The sequence below is a fragment of the Podarcis vaucheri genome (genome assembly GCF_965113315.1).
Source record: "Podarcis vaucheri genome assembly, chromosome: 1".
NCBI classification, from domain to species: domain Eukaryota; kingdom Metazoa; phylum Chordata; class Lepidosauria; order Squamata; family Lacertidae; genus Podarcis; species Podarcis vaucheri.
Genome location: NC_138759.1, coordinates 47,121,546 through 47,145,216, shown reverse-complemented (window position 1 = coordinate 47,145,216; position 23,671 = coordinate 47,121,546). Strand labels below are relative to the sequence as shown.

At 40.0% G+C, this 23,671-nt stretch overlaps 1 protein-coding gene across 2 annotated transcripts; it reads left to right on the top strand.

Annotated features, from left to right (window-relative positions):
* The first annotated feature begins 524 nt into the window (after window positions 1-524).
* DNAL1 (dynein axonemal light chain 1) lies at window positions 525-22,626 on the top strand. Of its 2 annotated transcripts, XM_082214339.1 has the most exons (10): window positions 525-1,196; window positions 4,804-5,006; window positions 5,550-6,002; window positions 13,046-13,084; window positions 15,872-15,981; window positions 16,892-16,947; window positions 18,304-18,359; window positions 19,055-19,181; window positions 19,902-20,048; window positions 22,465-22,626. In XM_082214339.1, the coding sequence occupies exons 1-10, from the start codon at window positions 620-622 to the stop codon at window positions 22,515-22,517; spliced, it is 1,821 nt and encodes a 606-aa protein (XP_082070465.1). In that variant the 5' UTR covers window positions 525-619; the 3' UTR covers window positions 22,518-22,626. The 2 variants fall into 2 exon arrangements, with proteins under 2 accessions (XP_082070465.1, XP_082070464.1); XM_082214338.1 differs by lacking the exons at window positions 525-1,196; window positions 4,804-5,006; window positions 5,550-6,002 and adding an exon at window positions 12,194-12,214.
* Window positions 22,627-23,671: the final 1,045 nt, after the last annotated feature.

The following is a 23,671-nucleotide window of genomic DNA, read 5'->3' as shown; positions in this document are numbered from 1 at the left end:
TTCACGTGAGGCCACATGCTGTATTTACTGGGCTAACCTGACTCCAGTAAAACTCATTGAAAACCCAACCTGTGGCTGCAGTACCTCAGATTACCATTACGAATCTTCGTGAAGGAGAGGTGCTGCTTTCCTGCCAGGTTCCCCCGTTCCTTTGAAAAGCATTTCCTGTTAATGATTGGAAGATGTAGAAGCAGGGGGAAAATATTTGCGGGGGGGGGCAAGCAAGCAATGCCTTGCATAATCGAACACATTACGCGGGCATGCACACTGTTTGAATGGCCATCAACTTGGGGGGGCAGACCCCTCAAATATTTTATGGGGGGGACTGCAGACCCCTCGGCCCCCAGCAGTTGACTCCTAAGGGTCGGAGGCCTTCTCTCGCGCGTTCAGCTGCTCGCGAGTCAACTGTACTTTGGCAGCGCCGGACGCGCCAGCGACTTACAACCGCTCATTATGAAGCGTGCGGTCCGGGATCGATTGATGCTGCCTTTTGTGCTCCCACGTGGACTTCCAGGCAGAGCAGAAGTTGCAGATTGTGTCTCCTTCTCTCTGCTCCGCTCTCCGCTCGAGCAGCGCGCAGACAGCAATAGCAAACGGATCGGATTAGTAGCAGCCCATCATGTGGCGACGGGTCACAGCCAGAGCTTGGGACGTCTGCCTGGAGCACTTGGGGGGTGTGAGCCGCCCCTTCGGGAGGACCTCCCTCAAAAGCTGCGGCAGAAGAGGGGTAGCGACAGTCTCGGTTGACCCCGCTGCAGGCTTGGCAGATCAGCCCGCGAAGGTTTCGGTTTGGGGACTCCCGCCCCTGCAGGAAGTGACCCTAAGGGCGCTGGCGGTGAACGAGGAGGGCATCCTCTTTGATTCGTGTGCCCATTACCAGGCGGATGAGCAAGGGCAGGTAGATCTGTCCAAAGACCCCTCCAAGGGAGGAGACTACACGGGCTTGGAGCCCATGGGGCTGTTTTGGAGCCTCTCGCCTGCTGCAATGGAGAACCCCTACCAAAGGCTGGAGCCCAGAAAAGTGAAGGGTCCCATGAAACTGGAGATGTCAGTGCACCAGGGCTACAGCCAGCCCGGTGCTATCCCGGGACAGGTGCTTGCCAAAACGAACGTGGAAAGGCGGTTCATTCTTCCCGAAGTGAGAAGGATTAGGGTGAAGGACGGTGCGGTGAGAGGGAGCTTGTTCCTTCCCCCAGGTGAGTTGGGTGGACTTAGCAGTGGGACGGGGCTCAGGCTGCTTATTTGTCCTGAGGGAACCTAGTTAACTCAAAAGTTGACAGTCACCTTTCTTTTGCAGTCCCAGACAGGCAGCAAAAACAGGGCAATGCTCAGATCCTTAGTGGGCTGTTGGTGGGCTGTGTTCAGCTTGGCAGGGCACAAATAGAACAGGCTTTCAGTAGAGATGATAATATTCAAATGATAATATTCCAAAACAATAAGGGTTGCAACTAGCACACCTTCCCCAAAGAGTAGCCATCACTCATTTACCAGCAAGTAATTTCAGAAACAAATACTTAACGAGCCAGATTTAAACTTTGGCAATAATCATAGTGTATCTGCACTGAATTCAGCCAGAGCCACCAGTCCACAAATATGAATACTGTACATGTTTGCCATATGGGAAGATTTAATTACAAGACACATGATTCTGTACATTGGTTTTTAAACAAATGCAAAGAAATAACCTTTTAACACTTGCTCAGCATGACCTCTAATGGTATTTGTTCTATTGATTGACTTTACACATAAGCTTACACATTCAGTGTTCAAATATATTACTTAATGTAACCTCTCCACTGAGACAACAGAGCGGTTGGTACAACAAGTTATTGATTTTGGTTATTAACATAGAAAGGGGTCCACATTTCTGGGAAGCTGCCTCTTTTTGTTATGCCTTTACTTGCTCTCCTGTGTCCAGTGAGATGCTCAAATATTGCTGTATCCCAAATATTTCAGACTGGTTTATCCGTTGTTGAGCTATCACTAATCATTCTGCAGTCAGTAAGTAGCCTACTAATTCTCCGTGGTGCAGGGTGAAGCCCAAGTCTGTGTCTAAAGATAGTAGGCCTAAGGCAGGATCTGGAGAAAGAGGTTGGCTTTTAACTGTGGATATAATGGAGAATAATTTTTTCCTTCCCTCGTCTGATTGTTCTTCCAGTTTCATAGATAAAACTTCAGTTGTTGTTTGTAAGAGTTTCATCTCAGACTGATTGGTTACAGCAAGATTGTGCGCATCGTTTGCTGTTTTAGAAATATTTGACAGTTGTTTAGATAGCATCTCTAATTTCTGCTCAGAAAGAACTAGGGCTGCTCCCCTGTCCAAGATTGGGGTCTACCTTCTTTTATTAATGTACTTATCTGAGTCTCTGTCCTCTCCCACTGTGGCAGATACTTTCCCGCCTTTTGGTGCCCTCATATTGCCTTTGGTCATACCAGTGTTTGATGCCTCCTCTGAAGCCTCAGACAGGGTTCCTGCTATTTTTTTCCTGAAGATCTAACCTCACAGATTTGCCTTTTGGTCCCTGTAGTCCTCGGATCATTACCTCCCTGGGGCTGTACAAAATTTTGTGTTTAGATATTAGTACGATCCACTCTGCTTAGATTTTGCCCTGGGGTGATGGAGACACAGAATTACTTTGCGGTTTAGCTTTCCAGCTAGCCACACCTCCTGAATTTTACATTTAATAATAATGACTAACATAATTTAATAATTGTTTACATTGCATGTACCTGGAGGAGTGACTGAGTGAGATGAAGGAGCTTGACTTCTTTAATTCATCTGCCTCAGTGATGTCCAAGATACCAGGTTGACTTGGCACCTCACTGCTGCATGTTAGTTCAATAATTTAAAAAACCTGGCTTGGTGGGAAATACTTACTCCTTGCATTTATTTAGTATCAACAATGGGTTATGTCCAACTAAGTTTTCTTCATAGAGTAGACCCATTGAAATTAATGAATAACTTGGTTCCATTAATCTCAACATGTCTACTCTGAGTTGAGGTTAGTTGGACACAACTCAGTAGGCTAGCAGCCTTTGACTTAAAACTTATATTCATTTTGTTTATTTATCCCTTCAATTACTGGGGATTTTATAAAATATAAAATAATTAAACAAGTTATATTTAACATGGTACATTATGTGAACCTATAAGACTGCCTTATACCACATCATATAATTGGCCCATCTAGTAGCTGTGTCAGCATTCACCAACTGTGGCCTTCCAGATGTTTTGGACTACAATTCCTAGCAGCTCCAGCTAGCATAACCATGGTGGTTGGAGTTGATGGGAATTGTAGTGCATAACATCTGGAGGACAGCATGGAAATGGCTGTTCTCCAAAGTCTCAAGCAGATGTCTTTCCCAGCACAGCTGCCTGAGAAACCCTGAAGATGCTGAAGATTGAACCTTGAACACAGTGGCATAAGTAGCTGCCAGAGCTCAATGATCAAGCCCAGATGTGATGTTTTAATGTACCACTGGTGTACAAAAGGAGTTCTTAAATTCTATCGTATGCCCGAGATTTCCCCTAACAACCTGATCCTATGCATGTAAGCTTCAGTGTGTTCAATAGAATTTACTCAGGTAAGTGTCAATAGGACGACGGCCTTAATATCCTTTCTACAGCTTGAGGACCACAGCACTGCCTTTCAGGGGAGCAACAGAGCTGTCCTGACGATTTAGAGGAAAATGCATGATTCTCTGTGTGAGGTACTTAGCATTCGTACCAAAACTGTAATATCCTTTGTTAGAAATCTTTGGGGGTCACTATGTGAATTAGCGTTATCAATGGACTTGTAACTGAATGGAAAACCAAAGATGTGTAAGGTAATAAAGGGGAGAAATTGGAAATCAGGGGTGGGGTGAGGGAAAGTCTAGAAGGGATGAATAAGTAAGTAATTTGGATGTTAAATTGTTAAATTATTGAAAATAGAAAATTAAACATAAAAAAGAGAAGAGTCCAGGCCTGAACAATACTGGTATGACTACAGTATAATGTCTCAATTTTGCTAAAATGAGTGCTGTAATACAGAATACAGATTCTTAACTATCTACTAACCTAGTGGTTGGTATTTGCAGTTTTTAAATACAGACAGGAGGCCACTGAATACGGAAAGAAATACAACATAAAATAATACTATCATAGGATGAAACTATAATACTGTTATTAAAGAGATATGGTTATTTTAACACAGAGGTCAAAGAGTGGAAAACTTGCATCACACTGTCCCACCAAATTTAATGGGGCTTACTTCTGGGTATAAGGTACCCCTGACCATTAGGTCCAGTCGTGGATGACTCTGGGGTTGCGGCGCTCATCTCACTTTATTGGCCGAGGGAGCCGGCGTACAGCTTCCGAGTCATGTGGCCAGCATGACTAAGCTGCTTCTGGCGAGCCAGAGCAGCGCACGGAAGCGCTGTTTACCTTCTCGTCGGAGCGGTACCTATTTATCTACTTGCACTTTGGCATGCTTTCGAACTGCTAGGTTGGCAGGAGCTGGGACCGAGCAACGGGAGCTCACCCTGTCGCAGGGATTCAAAGCGCCGACCTTCTGATCGGCAAGTCCTAGGCTCTGTGGTTTAACCCACAGCGCCACCCGCGTCCCACTTCTGAGTATACATGTCTAGAATTGCACTGCAAGTCATTCAAAGCATTTTCTCTTCTTTTCTGAAAATGTGGTATCAGTGTTTTGTTGTATTTTGAAAATAATGTAGTTTTAATAGTGTTATTCTGGTTAGCATTTTATGAACATTTCTTTCAATGCTCTATGTCCCAACAACATTGCTCTCTGCTTTCATTAGGAAATGGCCCCTTTCCAGGAGTGATAGATATGTTTGGTGATGAAGGTGGGTTAATTGAATACCGATCCAGCCTTCTGGCTACTCATGGCTTTGCTGCTCTTTCCCTGCCATATTTTAATTTTGAGGATCTTCCCAAAATCATGGAGGATTTCCACCTTGAATACTTTGAAGAGGCAGCTAGGTTTCTGCTGCGCCATCCAAAGGTGAGTATGGTAAGGATTGTTTACCTATACATACAGCTCCTTGCTCTCCTGCAGGTGAAAGAGTCTGTTTGGACGACAAAAAACGGCACTTCATCCCTTGAGGAAATACCGATGTTTGTTTTTAGATCTTGTACTTGCTAGCTGAAGAAATCATGGGATCAGGTCAGATCAAATCATCTGCCTTTCTGGAGGAAGACTGGTTCTATTGGGATATGCTTTGGAGAAGGGATTAAAAAATCTATGTGTATGAGATGGAATAGATTATGCTATTATTTTAAAAAATTAACAGATAGTTTTATTGTGAATATATTGTACACCTAGTTTTCCATGCTAATAAAATAACATTTTTTTAAAGGGTTAGACTATTTGAATTGATATTTTGGTATCAGCTTTTAGGTTTGATGTGTGTTGTTTTCTCAGAATAAGTTAATAATTTGGCAGGTTTCTCTATATATCAGGGATGCTCCATAACACAGACTTCTAACATGTGTCTTTCTTCTCTTCCCCTCTGCAATTCCCACTCGTGCTGTTTCATTCCTGAAGGTTAAAGGGCCAGGAATTGGTGTCATTGGGACTGGCAAAGGAGCAGAATTGGCATCTTCAATGATGACTTTCTTGCCAGAAGTAGTGGCTGCCGTCTGCATTTCTGGTTGCAGCTCCATCACAGCCACTGCCCTCCATTATGGCGCACTTACTTTGCCTGGGCTTTGCTTTAATATGAGCAGAGTCAGTATTTCAGAGAATGGTGTTTTCGACATTTACGAAGCCTTGGACGACCCAATGGACCCAGCTAATTCACGTAGTCGCATCCCCATAGAAAAAGCAGAAGGACACTTCCTTTTTGTAGTCGGGGAAGACGACCGCATTTGGAAGAGTTCTTTGTATGCTGAGATAGCCACTGGGTGCCTGTGCCAACACGGGAAGGACAACTTTACACTCTTGAGTTACTCTGGAGCAGGCCATCAAATTAATCCAGTATTTACCCCAGTTTGTCTGGTAGCCTTAGACCGTGTTTTAGGGGTGCCTATTCTGGGTGGCGGAGAGAGGAGAGCTCATGCCCATGCCCAAGAGCATTCTTGGGGGAAGATTTTGGAGTTTCTGCAGTTCCACTTGAGATGATCACTCAAATAGCTGCACACCGGCAACTGAAGTTGTGGGTAAATGTGCCAAAGGGCCTGAGGAGGAAGGACATACATGAAACATGTTGTATGGACCTAGCTGGAGTAAATTATTATTGAAACTGATGACAAGGTAAGATTGGACTGATTCAGAGTGGAACAGCCAAAGGTATATATGATAAAATGTGTTTAGGATGAAGAACTCTAACGATAAAAACACGCAGGTATATGAGTTGGTTGAGGGTGTAAATATGAAGCTGTAAACCCTGGCCAGCTCTTAAAAGATCAAAGGCGGCAAACCATAATGGATTTAAAGGTAAGCAAATAAACTTGTTCTTCAAAACCAGCAAAAAAAAATCTGCCATTTTGAAATCAAATATCCAGAATATGACTACTTTCTGCTATCTTGAAATTTCTGGAATAAGTCTACCTTTAGCAAACACAGCCAATGTTACTACAGTACTTGAAGACAAAGCCAGGAGGTCTTTAAAACATGGATAGAAAAAGACTACAGTCACACATAGGCTGACCTTCTAATTTTAAAACGAAAACCATACTTGGCCATAATTTTTTTGGATGTGGTGTGGTATTACTCTCTCCCTGATATGAAGCATAAAAAATGAGACTAGCATAAAGTAATGCAAATGAGGATTGCCGTGGGACTGTACACTCCTTGTCTTAAATACCACTTTTTTCTACCTAATGGATTTGTCCATTAATGTTACTGCTTCATGAACCCCTTTAGTCAATAATGTTTTTATTTTTCTGATGGACTGTATTTTTAATTTTGTCCCACTCCATCCTGTGGTGTTTTTTTACATTGCATTAAACTATCAGTGAAGTCAGAAGACAAGTAATTAGAATCATAGAATCACAGAATTGTAGAGTTGGAAGGGATCCAACGGTCATCTAGTCAAAAGCTCTGCTGTGCAGGAATTACAGCTAATTAGTTTCCTATATTATTACAACAGGCAGAATTCTTTACACAAAGTATTGGAGATTGCCAACCATAACAAAAATCAAATGATGAGTCAGAAAATCATGGGCTTTAGCAATTATGGCTAAACTGACTTTATAAAAAAGGGACAGTTTTAGCAAAATGTGAGAAAATTGTTGATTATACTAAGAGATTGTTTAAAACCAATAAAGACCTATGGTTTTACAATGTATTTATACTTTGGGAAGTGAAATTTTGGAAAAAAATATGTATGTCTGTTTTATAAGACTATTACTCAAATTTGGAAATATGAATCAGTTTTCTTTCATTTGATTTCTTTTTTGAGTAGTAATAGATCAACAATTTCCTTATATTAGTATTATAATTATCAGATTCATGTCTAGAGTTTTGTTGTGCACTTGGTTATGATTAATGTTACTCCTTGTGATGTCACAGATTTAATTATTTTCTTTGATATTATAAATGTACGGAATGGAAGTATTGTGTTAATAAAAGAAAAGCAACATTAAAATGTATGCTAAGTTATGCAAAAATTGTTTAACAACTATAAAAACATAAGCAAGTCACTTGAGACACTGTCTCATAATTGCAAATTATGGTAATTATAAGAATAATAATAGTAACAACAACAGAGAGAAATCAGACAGCCATTCGTCTGACATGTACACATAAATAATTTGTCTTAATCTTAGTCTGTTGTCTGTAGTTCACTGAGTTTAAAAATACACCGCCCGGGTATTTTTCTTTCTTTTATAAAATATTATGTATTTAAATGTTGGATTTGTAAAATTACCATTTGCAGCATAACCCCTGTATAAATGGGGAATCGCTTGTATATGTACACACATATAGGGTTGTATTGAATTAAGTTCAGTAAGTAAACTCACTAAGTTGGGCATATCCACAGCGGTGTAGCTAGCCGCTCAGGTGCCCGGTGAGAGCATGTGTCCTGCAGCTGGGGGCGGGGCGAGCTGCGTGGAGCCTCTCCGCTGCCTCCCCCTCAGCTATAGGGTGGCTGAGGAAGAGGTGGTGGCAGACACAAGCCCCAGCGTGGAGCCTGCAGGCGCCGAAGCCACCACATCACTCCTAGGAGAGACGCGTGGCTCGGGCACACTGCAGGCCCTGCGGTAAGTGCCGGCCCCTGTGGTGTGGCGCCCAGTGTCAGACGCGTTCCGTACGTTTCTTGACTGAACTAAAAAGTTTTGTGAGCCCATTTTTTTTAAAAAAAACACCTCGTATTTTTGTCATCCCTCTCAGTGATGACACCCAGGGTAGCCCACACCCACCGCACCCCCCTTCCTCCGCCACTGCATATCCATTGACTTACGGTACCCTGAGTAGAACTAACAATAGATGCAACCCACTATTGTTCAGTTTACTCAATATATGATATAATATATATAAAAGAGTGTATAGCCTTTGTTGTTTGCATCCGTCTGTCTCAGGAGTCAGTGGTGTGTACTTCGGGGGTGATGTCAAACCTCTGAAGAATCACAGTGCCTAAAGTGTTTTCCTTCTCCAAATGGGCTACCTTCCCAGCTTAACAAGCCCCATCTGCCCCTCATTTCCCTCTACAGAATGTGCAGTAACTGCCTTGACCAGTGGACTCACTATTGGTCTCATCTGCTCAATCCACTGGAGCCTGTCTTTGTATGCAAAAGAAGTTCTTAACTCACTGAGGGTTTGAAACCTGTATCTTCTGCCAGAATAAGATTTTACAAATGACCTAACAATACAGTGGTACCTCGGGTTAAGTACTTAATTCGTTCCGGAGGTCCATTCTTAACCTGAAACTGCTCTTAACCTGAAGCACCACTTTAGCTAATGGGGCCTCCTGCTGCCGCCACACCTCCAGAGCACGATTTCTGTTCTCATCCTGAAGCAAAGTTCTTAACCTGAGGTAATATTTCTGTGTTAGCGGAGTCTGTAACCTGAAGCGTATGTAACCCGAGGTACCACTGTACAATCTTACATTTATGTGGTACAGTGGTGCCTCGCAAGACGAAGTTTTTTCGCCTTGCGGTTTTTTCGTCTTGCGAAGCACGGTGTCGGAAAAGTTTTGGAAAAGCTTCAAAAATCACCAAAAACCTCAAAAAAGGCTACCACACCGCATTCTATGAGATGCTCCTCGAAGTCAAGTCGCAACTGTATTAACGGTGTTAAGAAAATGGAAACAAACTTGCAAGACGTTTTCGTCTTGCGAAGCAAGCCCATAGGGAAATTCGTCTTGCGAAGCAGCTCAAAAACCGCAAAACCCTTTCGTCTAGCGAGTTTTTCGTCTTGCGAGGCATTCGTCTTGCGAGGCACCACTGTACTATAATATCTAGTAATATCTGCAGCACTTTCCAAAATGTAGTAAACACTGGACAGGGTTTAAAAAATAAATAAATCTGGAGGATAATGACAACTTTAACCAGTGCTTTTCTTCTAGACAAAAGGGTGCCAGTACTGCATACCCTTGAGTAACCCCCGAGAGAGAAAAAGTACTGGCTTTTAACATAATCCATTCTGAATACCGTAAAGACGTTTCCATCGCTGGCCTGTTAAGTTCATCTGAAGCGCAGCTCTCTGTAAGCAGCTCTCTTGAGCATTAATCAGGGTTGACTGGTTATGTTAACAATAACAGTTAATGTGAACGGATGGTGATGATTAGCCAATATTAAATAATGGAAGCGATGGGCCATGACAGAGAAGGTGACGACTATTCAAGACAACACTGAAGATTAGTTGGAAACATCAAATATATATACATACAGCACTGCCACTCTTTTCTGCAAGCGACCCATGGCTGTTGAAGGGTACTTTTAAAAATGCTGCAACGGGAGCCCCCTTTGCCTGCCTGTGGTCACTTTCTGTTGCCGACTCTTTTGGCTGTCAAGGAAAGAATCGCACCACTTGAGATACGCCCTCGGTTTTCAGAAAAGTTGCATTACACTACTTTAAACCGACCCCTCCAAGCGCAGCATCCAACCTCACTTGTACAGACAGGCGTGGACACACAGCAAACAACACCGGAAACCAGGGGGCGTCGGATCTGTCTCGCAGCGACCTTTCTACCTCCTCCCCGTTTCTATGGTCATGGTGAAGAGTTCCGGAATCGAAGCCGTTCTATTTTTTTTTCAGGTGAGTCTCTATGATCCCAACTGTTGACTTCACCCTTCTTCCCAGAGGCGTCCGCCCCGGCCCTCTTCTCCCTCCCTCCCTCCCTGCAGGTGAGCATGCGCACGGACTTGGCGTGCCATAGCAACCGGAGCGGCAGACGGTAGCAACCAGAATCATAATAATGGTAAGTCGGCTGGAGGGCTGCAACCGGAGTAGGAAAGGAGGCCGGCGAGGAGTTGGGGGGGGGGAGGCGACTGGACGCGCGGTAGTTGGGCTGAGGCAAAGAAGGCGGAGGGAAGCGCCATGGTTTAGCGCAGGGGAGACCCCGCGGGGGACAGGCTGGAGGACAACGGGAACAGGCTCTGCCCCCCCCCCCCGTCTCTGTTTGTGTATGGCGGGGAGAGAGCTGCTGGCCGCGGTTTGCGGGAGGAGGAGAAGGGATGGTGGCTGTCGAGGCAGGGGAGAGAGGGAGGAGGAACGTGTCCGGCCTGAGGGAAGAGAGTTCTTGGCTCGGGGGCTGGAGAGAGGAGCCTTTGGGGGATGCCAGAGGGACCTGTGCGTGGTGTGAGACGGGTCTGTGGAGCAGGGGATGCTCGAGAATGCCCCTTGGAAAGTTCAGGGGAGCGAATGGTTCTTGCATCCTTCGTGCAAATTGAAACAGGGAGGCCGGGGTGTGTGTGTGTGTCACGGAGAGATGGTTCTTTCCTTCAGTGTTATCACCCCCCTAGAGCTTGTTCACAGTTGTGTCAGGCAAACCAGTTCCAGCCCCTCATCTGTAGCGTGCAATAAGGTTTCATGAGCCAGCGCTCACTTGGTTCATCTCATGCATGAAGTGGTGGTCCCGACCGAAAAAATATACGTATACAGTATATAGTGAGTATAGAAAGAAATACTGCGAGGGTCAAAAGTTTTTTTTTTTAGGGAGTGCAAGGGATAACTGTTGCCTCACACAGCACAGATTAAGGCGAGTTTTACTTAAGAGTAGATGAGAGACAATGTATTTGAATCGCTGTAATCACTCTAAAAAATCTATATAAATGGTAGCTATTGTTAATAAAAGAACCATAAGCCAACATAGAACCTTTTTCATTTGTCTTTCATTTGGAGATTATCCCTATGGTGATTGAAGCTCATCCTAACACTTTGGGGGGGTTTTTTTATAGGAAGGCTGCTCATTTGAAGAGAGATCAACATAAATTGTTCTTCATCAAGGAGTTGTCTGAGTATCGGAATGGTAAATAAATACTTTTGAGATTGGCACAAATTGAATCTGCATTAATGAGCTAAAAGTTGACATTCACGTGAATTTTTAAAAGAATTTTCAATATGATAAATTCCATGACATAATGCATATATTGTTTATACTTAAATTTTCTGCTTTGGGCTGTGGAGTTTTTCATTTTACTGTGAAGTAGTTGTGGACAAAAGGTAGATCAGGATCTACTGGAGTATCTCTGAGTAATTTGCAGCAAGGGGCTTTTTGTGTTTCTAATTCCCAAGTATCACAACAATAGCAACAACCAAATGACTTATCCCATCTAAATGCTGAAATGAAGGAAAGTAACTGGGTGTGGAAAGACTGTGAACTCGGTTTAGTGTTGATACTGATAACAAATTCCCAGATTCAGAGGCACCCTTGATTCTTACTGTGTGTCTTTTGCACCTGGATCTGGTTGGTAGATTTTAGGATATAAGAAAGAAACAAATAAGATCTGTTACGTCTGTGCTCTGCCTATCTCTGTAAAGCTGTAAAGTATCCCTTTTGGTCGGGTACTCTTTCAGGCAACTAAGAGCCTGATTCTATCTTGGGTTTAAAAATAAAAGCAAAATACCTAAAACTGCATCCAAAGCAAAGCAGAGCCTTTAAAAGCCCCATAAGCCCCTTTCATGCAGCACTGCCCTGCTTAAAGCTTCAATGTAAGAAAAACAATTCTCATGTTTTATAGAGAAGACGTGACACACATAGCTGTGCTGATCCTGTCAGTTGGTAGCATTTGAATTTGCTGATTATGTGACAACTGGGACAGAAGGTTTTTTTAAAAAAATTACTGAACTAATATTTGGTGTTATGTTGCTAATGAGACTTTTCTTTGTTTGGTATAAAAATATCTAAGAATATATGTGACTGAAGATTATAACACAATCCAGATAGCTTTATGTTAATGCTGGTACAGAAATAATTGTACAGTACTTTTAAAGTCATTTTAAAACCAAAAATGTTTTTTTAAATCTTCATATGGGGGATTAAATATTTTAGAATTCAGTTTTCTACCCCACCCTTTTTATAATCTTGAGATTCAGCTAATGCTGAACAAAATTTGCAGACTTTAATAGACTAGTGAAATGAATTAACTAATACTGTAATACAGTACTGATGTGAAATGTGTTTAAATGGGAAATAGCATTCCATTTACTATGGTACAGGCTGTACAGTTGTACTGATACTTTCCTTCGTGTACCAAAGTTGTTGACAAATTTAAAGTAGTACTTTCCTTCCAGTTTATATCCAAGTTACCAAAGTTTAACCTATTACTTCAAATCCAATAATAAGCAAATGGAATTGTCAGCTGCAATTACTGCTACTGTGTCCTTTAAACCTGGTTCTTCCCTTTTTGCTTTGATATAATGAATAGCCAATATTCCCAAATAAGATGAAAATTTGTGTTGTCTTAACACATTCACTTACTTTGATTACATATTAAATCATTCATTGAACTTCCCTCATGCCTTGACAAGGATGTCTTTATAATATAGTACAATATGTCTATGTATTTAAATATTACTGAACAAAGCAAAACAAAATTAACTAGTTGACTTCCTAAATTAATTTAAATGTATTTCCATACTCTCTTTTTTGTTAGGCAAAAGCAACAACTATTAAGGAAGCTCTAGCCAGATGGGTAAGTAGATTTGTTGTGCTTATGTAGTTGTGTGGATTTCCTTTGTTAAGAATAAGTTTTTGTCATTTTTCTTGCAATGATGTAGAAATAGCATTTTGCATGAATGGAATGGAATACCTCTGTACAAAAGGTTGTATATTTTTAGCTCACTTAAGTTCTTTTTTTAAAAAATTGAGCTGCTATATACTGCTACTACTAATGCTAGTTAATATTTATATAACTTTAGCAATGTGCAGACACTGATGTGTGCACAAACTTTACATAGTCAGTGCTTGAGTGCTTAGTATCTACATTAGATGGGCAAGATGCAGAAGCAGGATAGAAATCAAGATTTCATAGAATTTTAGGGTTGGAAGGAACCCCAAGGGTCATCTAGTCCAACCTTCTGCAGTGCAGGAATCTCAACTAATGCGTTCATGATAGATATCCAACTTCCACTTCAGATACCGGTACCTCTTAATTGAATAACTTTTAAAAGAAATGCCCGAAGTAACTGATATTATGGTTTGAAGTCTTGTTTATTCTGTTACATTTTACTCCAAGAAGACCCATTTATCCTAAATAGAACCCAGTAACCCATGTATGTACAAAATATTTTTTAAAAATGTAATCACGTTGAGATCCCAAGATAAAATTTTGCAGGAAGTTCTTAGAAATATGAAATCATAAATACAACTTTAGGGGAATTTATATCATTGATTTTTTAAAATCATGTTTAAAAATTTTAAACTTTGTAGCTTAACTTTAAATTTTAAAGTTCATAATGTGCCATGTCATATTAAAACCCATGAAGTTCTGAAGAGATTTGTATTTTTAGTTAATTCTGGGCTGAACTTTTAAGGTTTCGTGTAGCCAAAATTGTTTATTTTTTGAAATTTCAAGCCCTCAAACTGAAAAACAGGATGAGATAAAATCTGAGATCAGGGATCTTCTTTAATACTGTTTTTAGGAAACTGATAGCAATATAAAATGGTACAGTAAAAGTCATTGGATCACATGACATGGAATGACCCAACAGAGGAAGAGCTAAGAGTGATAGGTAGGTTTGGGAAAGATTTTGCTGAAGGAGGAGGAAATGAAAGCTGTTTGATTAATAGGGGCATGCATATCCAAGGATAAGACACAACATGATAAAAAGCATTGAAGGAGGTCAAAGGGAGGATAGAATGAAAGTGCTTGATAGGCCTTTGCCAGCTTTATTTTTAAAGGATGGTCTCAGCCAACCTAGTTATTGTTGGGATCTCAGTATTAAACTCTTCACTTTTGATAAGTTAGTAGAGCATAGTAGAAATGTTTATAAAATTCACCCTCAATTTATTTTTAAATATTATTTTAATCAAAAGGTTACATTATTACACAGCGTTACTACAGCATGCTCCAGAACACCTAAGGTTTATTGTCATACTGTATAGTTGTTTGATTTGTCCCTTTGCTGAAAATTATAGTCTGCAGGGAGCTACATGAGATGGTGAAGAATAGTGGGGGAGAAGAGAAGGGAGACAAGGGAATGAGATGAGATTTAGTCAAGGGCAGAGAGGTAGAAAGCTTTAAAAGCAGGGATTACAAGCTTGTGGTTGGTGCGGGGTGTAAAGGCTGATGTAATTAGGGAAGATATGTTTGCTTCAGTCCCCTACTTAGGTATTTGATGGATCTTCTGCCAGCTGTCCTGCCTTTCTCATACAATTAGCCTTTCAGTCTAATTACTAAGAAGTCATTACCTTCTTCAAGTAAACAAACAGGACATGTGCAACCACACTTCATAAAGAAAATGTTCTAAATTTGTAAATTAATTTTATCAATTAATACTTTTATTTATTTTCCCTTTTAAATGAACTACTACGAGTTTTTTCACATTTTGAAAGTATTTGCTTATTAGTACAATTTAGCATTTATTCAGTACAGACAGAATAGTAACAATCAGTGTTACAACTAGATTTGGAAGACGCTTGATATACATTCATTCACCATTATGCAGGATGCCAGTTAACAATGTAAAGATCTAGTTTTTCCTGATATTAAATGGCTGATGAGTAGAAACGGTTGTCAGGAAATGGAGTAGTTTGTTTGTTGTCTTCAAATTACTGTTGTAACGGAACATGACACAAATCAGACATGGGGCACTGGGTTGTATGTACCACGAGTATGATCATGTTCTTACATTAAGTGAAGTGCGTATTTAAATGTCTAAGTCAAAGACAAAATGATTAGAATAATGTCTTCTCTGAATGGATAGGCAAAAAAATAGACTAGGTGGAATATAGGAGCTCCGGTATCATTTTGAGAAGAAATGATTACAGTTTTATATTAAGAAAATGTTGTCCCTTCTGTTAAAACTTTTTGTGATACTCCTTTGTAAATTCACAATTTAGTCAGAGGAGTTCATACAATCACAAGGCCAGGAAGCTTTTCATTCCTATCCAAGTGTAATTTGCTCATGACAATCTGGTTCTTTTGGGATTCAACCAAGGCCGTGATTGCTCTTGAGTGCAGTACCTTAAACAGTAATGAATTAGTAGTGACAATACACACAGCCATATTTTGGACCAGTGATGTCCCCAACTCAGTGCAATCAATTTGTCATAGACTGTGTAAAGTAACAGCATTCCAGACTGAGAAAAAAGCATTTTACCACATATTCAAGGTTGCATGAATAATTCTCAGTCAACATTAACTATAGCTTTAGTGCAAGTTATTATGCAGCTGAATAGCCACAATAGACTAAATTGAACATTCATAATTATATACTGAATAGGATGTCTTCCTCTATCTGTTTCTCTTTTTAATTAGGAAGAAAAAAATGGTCAGAAGCCATCGGAGGCCAAAGAAGTGAAACTTTATGCCCAGATTCCCCCTATAGAGAAAATGGATGCATCTCTTTCCACTCTAGTTAGCTGCGAGTACGTTCTGTATATTGGTGGGAGCCACTTTAAGTTATTTCTGCCTTCATTGCTTCAGCTTTTTTGTTTTAATTTAGTGTTCATTTTTTAAAAGCAATTTTCATATTTCTTGACTTGTTAATTGTTATGTTTGGATGTCACACAAAACTATGACACCCTCTTTTCCCAGATGCTTCCTCCTATGTGCCTGGGAAGAGGAGTTTGGAAATTTTACTTTTGCTTTTGGTTAACCACAGCTTGTGTCATTCTAACTACTGTGTTTCCCTAACCTTATTGCATCTAAACTTTGATTAACATTAACAATTGTTAGTTTTTAAATAACTCAGCTTCAGAAATCAGGATTTGATGTTGGCTTGTTTTAAATTAACTATAATTCTTTTTTTAACCCATATTATTTTAACAAATAGTAACAAAAATAAATATTGTTTGCAGCACAAAATATTATGCAGCATTTAACATCTGTAGCAACTCCCACATTCTTCTCTAACAAGATACATTACTGACAATATTTGATGGTCACTTTAGTTGCATGACACTAGAAACTGTGGTTAACTAGAAGTTGAAGCCAAATTTGAATATCTGGAGGACCATGAGTTCTCCATCTGTAACATAGACAGTAAAAAAGCACATATAAAAACATAGGCCAAGATTCCACATCAGAGGAAGCCCTAATCGAGGACTTCTGCTTGCACAGTGGTCAATGTTACCCTTCTCTTCCCCCGGGGCCACAGAAATAGGCTTTGTGGGATTCAGGAGAACCCCTTGAACAAAGAATGAGGGTGGGGGGGTGTTCTTCCTTCTGGGAAGCCAAAATGTAGTATTCTGAGCAATTGTTATTTGTAAAAGAACCACTACTTTGGTAATTTTAGTGTTCTTCATGTACAATTTCTGGATTTGTCCCCCATTTTAGAAAGCTGTCCTTATCTACAAACTGCATTGAAAAAATTGCCAACTTGAATGGGTTAAGTAAGTAATATGTGTTTTTTGAAGCTGCTTCATTATATGTACCTTCACTTATTTCATACTTTGAGTCTGTTCAGATCCTCCTCCTGCTGCAAATTGTTATGAGCACTGGAATTGGGAGCAGGACTCAGCTTTGAGTTCGCCACCCACCTTCATAGAAGGTTACATCTGTATCAGGATAGCCTCTGTATAGTATATATTGTAGGATCAGGGAGATCATATTTTTTCAAAATAGCATTTGAACAGACACTAAGTTTACATTTACTGACTGATTTTGAACAATTGATACCATCTTTAAAAAATAGGCATTTGGCATTAATTTTTCTCATTTACTGCAGCAGAAAACAGATAATTTGAAAATCAGGATTTCACTTGAAAATTGATATAAGCAATAGAGTGTTAGGAAGCATTGACTAATTATGTTTGACTGCTGATTTGATGAAGAAAATCTGCATGCCGTGATTTGGGTTGTGAGTGACTTCTAACCCCCTTAACACGCATGCATGTGTATGCATATACACACCAGAGAAGGGAACCACTTCCTTGGTATAGGTCCCACTGAGGAATGTGTGTGGATATCTCAAACACATGGACAGGTATATTCTAGGTTCATGTTATACTTGTAAGCTGCTGCTTTTTTAGTTCTATGAGCAAAATTCATCAATGCTGTTGCATCCATTTGTATCTGATCACCAAGTGCAGATTAAGACAGTAATATTGCCAGGAGCATTGAGGAAGGGAGACACTATTAAGCAGTTGTTTCCTATATATTCAGACACCTCATTCATTATGCTTTTTTGCTGGGAAAGATGTCCGGCTACTATGGTTGCTTTGGAAAACATCTCACATAGTGATTCTAAACACATGGGTGAGATGCTGGATGCCTATAAGCTCCATCCATATGAATAGCTGATTATTGTTTTTTTATGTTACTGTGCAGAAGTAGGGGAGGGGTGCTGTGAAACTCAGCTCCCTGAATGACCAGACTTTATAGATGACTGACTCTCCATATGGTTAGAGCAGGATTAAGGAACTTGTGTCACTGCAAATTCTGTTCCAGTCCAGTACCCATTAGCCCCATCTATCATTGGCAGTGGTTAGGGATGATGAGAGTTATAATCCAAAATACCTTTGGATGGCCACAGATTCCTCAGTCCTGGGTTAGAGCATCCATGCAGGATAGTTTCAAACTGTCCATTCAGTGAGTGGCTATCTGTTTCCATTCTTGGACTACACACTTTTCCCTTTGACACAGCTGGATTAATAAAAGATAGCTCCTTGACATTGGCTTGTATGAAGTTTCCACATTACTTAAATAACTAGCACTGTAGAAAAATACCTGCTTTGTTTCCATTGCAGAAAACTTACGGATATTGTCACTGGGAAGAAACAACGTAAAGAATCTGAATGGACTGGTAAGTAACCCTCTTAAGAAGACTGCTGCATATACTACTGCAGAGTAGTTCGCCATATGTTACTGTGCAAGGATATGATGCTAACACTGTTCAAAAATATAGTAGATTCAGGAACATCATCAATACTTGTAGCAACTGTGCAAATTCCCCACCAATAATGAAAACTCCCCTAGTAACTGTGTAGATAAAGCACCTTTGGCACAGCCTTCTGCCAACACTCCACCCATTCCATTCCCCAGATCATGACCAGTTTTCAGTGATGAGGAACAACAGTTGAATGATCTAGCCCAGTGGTTACATATCGCAGTAGGAATCTGGAGATGTAAATTCAATTTAGCCTCTTGATGGATGTTGCCTGTTGTCTGCAAGACTTACTTTTATACTTAATGAGCTGGCTAAGAAACTAGTCATCTAATGTGCAGGCATCTGCAAACAGTTCTGTGTCTTCTTTCATGTCCAGATGTCTGGAATTCAATTCTCCTCTGTCTTGATGTCAAGGTTGAAGGTTTGGTTTCTCTCTGAATTACGATGTTGTCCTCTTGTTGGCTTGTCTCAAATTGCAGCCTGCTAGTGGGGAAGTAGGGACTCCAGAGGAAAACTTTTATTTCTTTGATGTGCTCTTTCGGGGTCCAGACAACATACATGACAATAGGAAAATGCAGAGCATTCTTTTCTGAAGCAATATCATCTTTCAGGAGGCAGTTGGGGATACTTTAGAGGAGCTGTGGATCTCATACAACCTGATTGAGAAATTGAAAGGGCTCCATGTGATGAAGAAGCTGAAGATTCTCTACATGTCAAATAATCTGGTAAAAGACTGGGGTAAGCCAGAGTTGTTTCTCAGTAAACATATTGGTAATTTATAATGAGTTCATAGCATGTTGGTAAACGAGTTGATTCCTAAAGTTGTAAGTATGTCTATGTGTAGTTATTTTTGACAGTGTATATAGCCTGCCCTTCAGCGATTCTATTCCCAAGGTAGTTAACAAATCATATTAAATTATATTAGGGGGTGGGGAATGAAATCATGCATTGATGAAAACAGCAGAACAGTAAAGGCATAAAATCACAATAAAATAAGTTCAAATTCAGCTAAGATTTTAAAAGACGGGTTGGGGAAGAAACTTTGCCTGGTGCTGAAAAGGCATACAATTGGGTGGCAGGTGAATTTCCCCCAAGGCAGGTTTATGGGAAAGGCCCTTTCTCTGGTAGCTACCCACCTGATCTATGAAGGACTGGGCACCTGAAGAAGAGCCTTCAAGGATGGCCTTAGCATGCAGGCAGGTTTATGTGGGACCTAGCAATCTGGGTCCCATATCATATAAAGCTGTAAAAGCAAGCACCAGCACTTTGAATTGTGTTCAGAAATGTACCAACATCCATTAATTTAGTGTGTCTTTAGTGTGTGTGTGTTCCACACACATCTTATGATGTTAAGATGTTGCCCATTGAATATGTTTCACTCAACATCTGCAGTCTTCATACAACTCTGAGGTTTTTGTGTACTTCATAACACAACTCTGTTTCCTTCTGTGGTTGCAGCAGAGTTTCAGAGGCTGGCAGAGTTGCCATTACTGGAAGATCTGGTGTTTGTAGGTAATCCACTGGAAGAGAAATATTCCGCTGATTCGCAGAGTGCCTGGGTTGAGGAAGCAACGAAACGAGTGCCCAAACTCAAGAAACTTGATGGTGAGAGCTGGGCAGGAGCCAGGGTGGCATTTAGCAGATGAGAAAAGCAAAGTAGAAGAAGTGTCTTTAGTTGCATCCGCCACTAGCCATAGCAATAAAATAAAATAAATTTTAAAGAAAGTGAAATGAAGATAGAGGTAAAAACCTAACTATACAGAGTACATTCTGGAAGTTTACATCAATAATAAAATAACAGATTTTATTCTAACTGCCCCCCCTGCTAAAAAAGCTTTTGCTGTTGCCTGATTATCTTGATCTGCTAGAAGAAAAGACACAGTAGCAATGGTTGAGCAACCTGGTATGGATAGTAATAGAGGGGTAATAACTTCACTCCTCAAATCTTTATAAAGAGTGCAAGCTAGAAGCACATGAGCTACTGATTCAATACTGCCATCTCCCCATGGACATAACTGTTTTTCCAGCGAAATTTTTTGAAATCAGCCCTCAAGTACAGCTGAAGGCAGTATATTTAATCTTGCATAAGTGAAATCGCATCTGTATTTTGGAATGGTTAAGTTTTGCAAATAGGGTGCCAATGTGTCAAAATGACTAGGTGGGAAATAATCATACCATGGACAAAATTTCCTTATCGTGGTCAAATTATTCTGTCGCTTGATATCATATAGGCACTGTCTAATTAAATTATTTGCTTTTCTGAAGCTCAGTGTTAAAAGCATGACAACCTTACGATACTAAGGGTAGTAGACCGGTGGGGTTTAAATTTAGCCAAAGCCAATAAATAAATGTCCTATACCAAGTCTGCAATTCAACAGAGGGGAGATTAGCATCCAAGCGCAGTGAAGCATTTGGAACACAGAATGGAACAGGAAAAAAATTGCCTTAGGAGCTTAGATTGAACAGCTTCTGTAGATCCAAGGTGTTCACCTGTCCAAATCTGAGCCCCATATAATAACTGTGCTAAGGGTTTAGCTGTAAACACTTCAAGTGCTGATGGTATGTGATTGTCACCTTTTGTATGGAAAAAGCGTGTCAGAATTTTGGCACTTTGAGAAGCTTTTTCCTTTGTATATTTCTAATGTGCTCCCCATGACCCTGTTGACTGAAAAATAAGGCCAAGGTATTTAAAGACTTTTAACTTGTTCAATCAACTGATTATCCATACACCATCTACGGGCCTATAGTTTCTTGAAAACACCATGACTATAGTTTTCTTGTAATTCACAGCCAGATGTTCTCTTCGGCAGTATCCTGAGAATGCTCTCATCAATTTTTTAGGTCCACTTTTATTTGAGATAGAAGTATCGCATCATCTGTGTATAATAATATAGAGATGGCTTTTGTGGCCAGTTTAGGGGCATGATACTCTGGGGATGTTAACCTCTGGACAATATCATTTATATAGAAATTAAACAGTGCGGGAGCTAGGATACAACCCTGCTTAATTCCCTTTGTGGCTGGTATGCATCCTGTGAGCTACCCATTTGTAGGGCAACGCAATTTCATCACAGTGTTTTTATATAGACATTTAATCAAGAACAATAATCTTTTATCTATACTTGAAGAGTTCAACTTATCTTACTCAAGAGATTGAATCAAATGCAGCTTTTAAATCAATGAAAGCTGCATATAGCACATCACTTGGTTTCTTAACATACTTATCTATAAAATGGGCTAGTACAAAGCAATGGTCTATAGCGGATCTGCCTTGTCTAAATCGTGCTTGCTCTTCAGCAAGAATAGCTTCATCAGTTAAACAAGCAAAGTATTAACTCATCCTTTCCCCATTAAATATATTTTGGTAAAGATTTGAATTCTTTTCTGTCCAGAATTTCTGTACATTGGGTGGTTAATGTAATGGTATCTTAATTTTTTAAGAAAACAGACCCATATATATATTTTCTGTCAGTTAGTGCTTTAAAATATCTATTTTGCTACGTAGCCCAAATTATCCAGTATTCCCTAGAGATTGGCAGTTAATACATCACCTTGAAAAATTATATTGTTCACATATTTCCATTTTCCAATCAGATACAAATATTGGGTTCAGGCAACAAATGGTTGGTGTATTGCTCAGACAATAGAAAATCCCTTGGAAAAGGCTTTTCTGGGCTTCTGGAACAATTTGTAGTCAGCCCAGGGAAAGGAGGCAGTTATTAAGCATGCTAGAATCACTGTGTTTTTCTTCCATTAGATGGTGATGGTGGAATTGAAGCTTTCTCATTGGAAACTGTTTCTCACTTGTATTCTTTCACTTCAGTCCTTTAATATCTGTGCTCCTAGAATACTATGATATTCCACAGGTGCACTGATCAGTCCGTTTTCCTAAGTCCTTAATTGCTGGCATGTTATTAAGTCAGGCCTGGGCAGCAGTTTTAGTTAGTTTTCCTGTTTGTACTGTTTTTCTCTCAAGTTTTAGTTAAAAACATGTTTAACGGTTCTCCACTCTCATTTTTAGGTATTCCAGTTATTAAGCAAGAAGAAGGGGAAGAAGGGGAAAACCCAGCGTGACTTTTTTTCTTGTTCCCTATTAAATTATTGCTGTAGCTCCAGCTCTATACAGTATGTGAAATTTTTGTATAAATATGTCTTTGAAGAAAATCTTGGGCAACATTTAAAATTGGCTTATCTCTGTGTTCTCCTTTCTCACCCAAAGACTTATTTACCAAAACTGGGGATGCCAATTATGTGAAGCATTTGTCTTTTTCGATTTATTTTTACTATGAGCGTTTACTGTTTTGTTTAATTTAAATGTAATTCTTGCAAGTACATTTTTTTGGTGGGTGGACCACAATTCAGTCTTCCTAGTAATGGGCACATTTGTTTAATGTGTTTGTTCAGCAGAGTTTTTAATCATTTTAAAATTGGGGGTGGGGGGAGAAGCAGCATTTTTTATTAGACTATTTATACCATCTGCTTTTTTAAAAAGCAAGCACCTGAAACTTGGTATGCTCTACATGTTTGTCACAGTGTCTCATCTTTTTCTTCCTATTTGCTATGCTAATTATAGTCATATGGACACTAGTGACAGTGTTGGTTTTGCCTCTTACAAAATGAAACTCATGGTGTAGATAAAAAAACAAAATTTGTTGCTGCTAGGAACCCAGGACATAACATATTGAGCTGTGTTGGTACCTTAATTGTCAATGTTTCTGGAAGCCACTTACTGTTTTTATGTACCGTATTAGTTGGAAAAGTGAAGGCAATATATGTGGTTGTAGATGAACCACTAATTTCCTGACCATCAGTTTGATTTGATTCATGGGTTGAATTTTGCATCCTTTGTTTAAAGACTTGGGCTGCTGGTATGTTACTGAATGGCAGAATCATTCATCAGTCTGGAATTTTAGTAATGTAAGGAGGGGCAGCAGCTGTTTAAAGAGGCCCAAATCTTGCAGCTTATTTGAAAATAAGCTTCACTTTCAGGGTTCAATCAATGGTGAATGACAGCTGAAGAAATTGTAGGAAGAAAAGAAGGGAAAGGAAATGAGGCTGTATGTAGTCTGTGTGCTCAAATGTGCTCTATTTTTACATGAAACAAGAAAGCCCTCAACTCCTGTCACCAATAGATATTTTGTTTATACCATTGGACTTCTAAAGTCAGTCCTAAAAAATTTAAAGGAGAGCAACTGGGTGTTTCAGTTTGTTGTAGGCAGTACAGTAGT

Coding starts and splice junctions, on each gene's coding strand:
- DNAL1 (XM_082214339.1), top strand. CDS start 620: ATGTGGCGACGGGTCACAGCCAGAGCTTGGGACGTCTGCCTGGAGCAC. Junction 6,003..13,045: donor TATTTACCCCAGTTTGTCTG/GTAGCCTTAGAC, acceptor CTTTTTTGTTAG/GCAAAAGCAACAACTATTAA. Junction 19,182..19,901: donor TAATCTGGTAAAAGACTGGG/GTAAGCCAGAGT, acceptor CTGTGGTTGCAG/CAGAGTTTCAGAGGCTGGCA.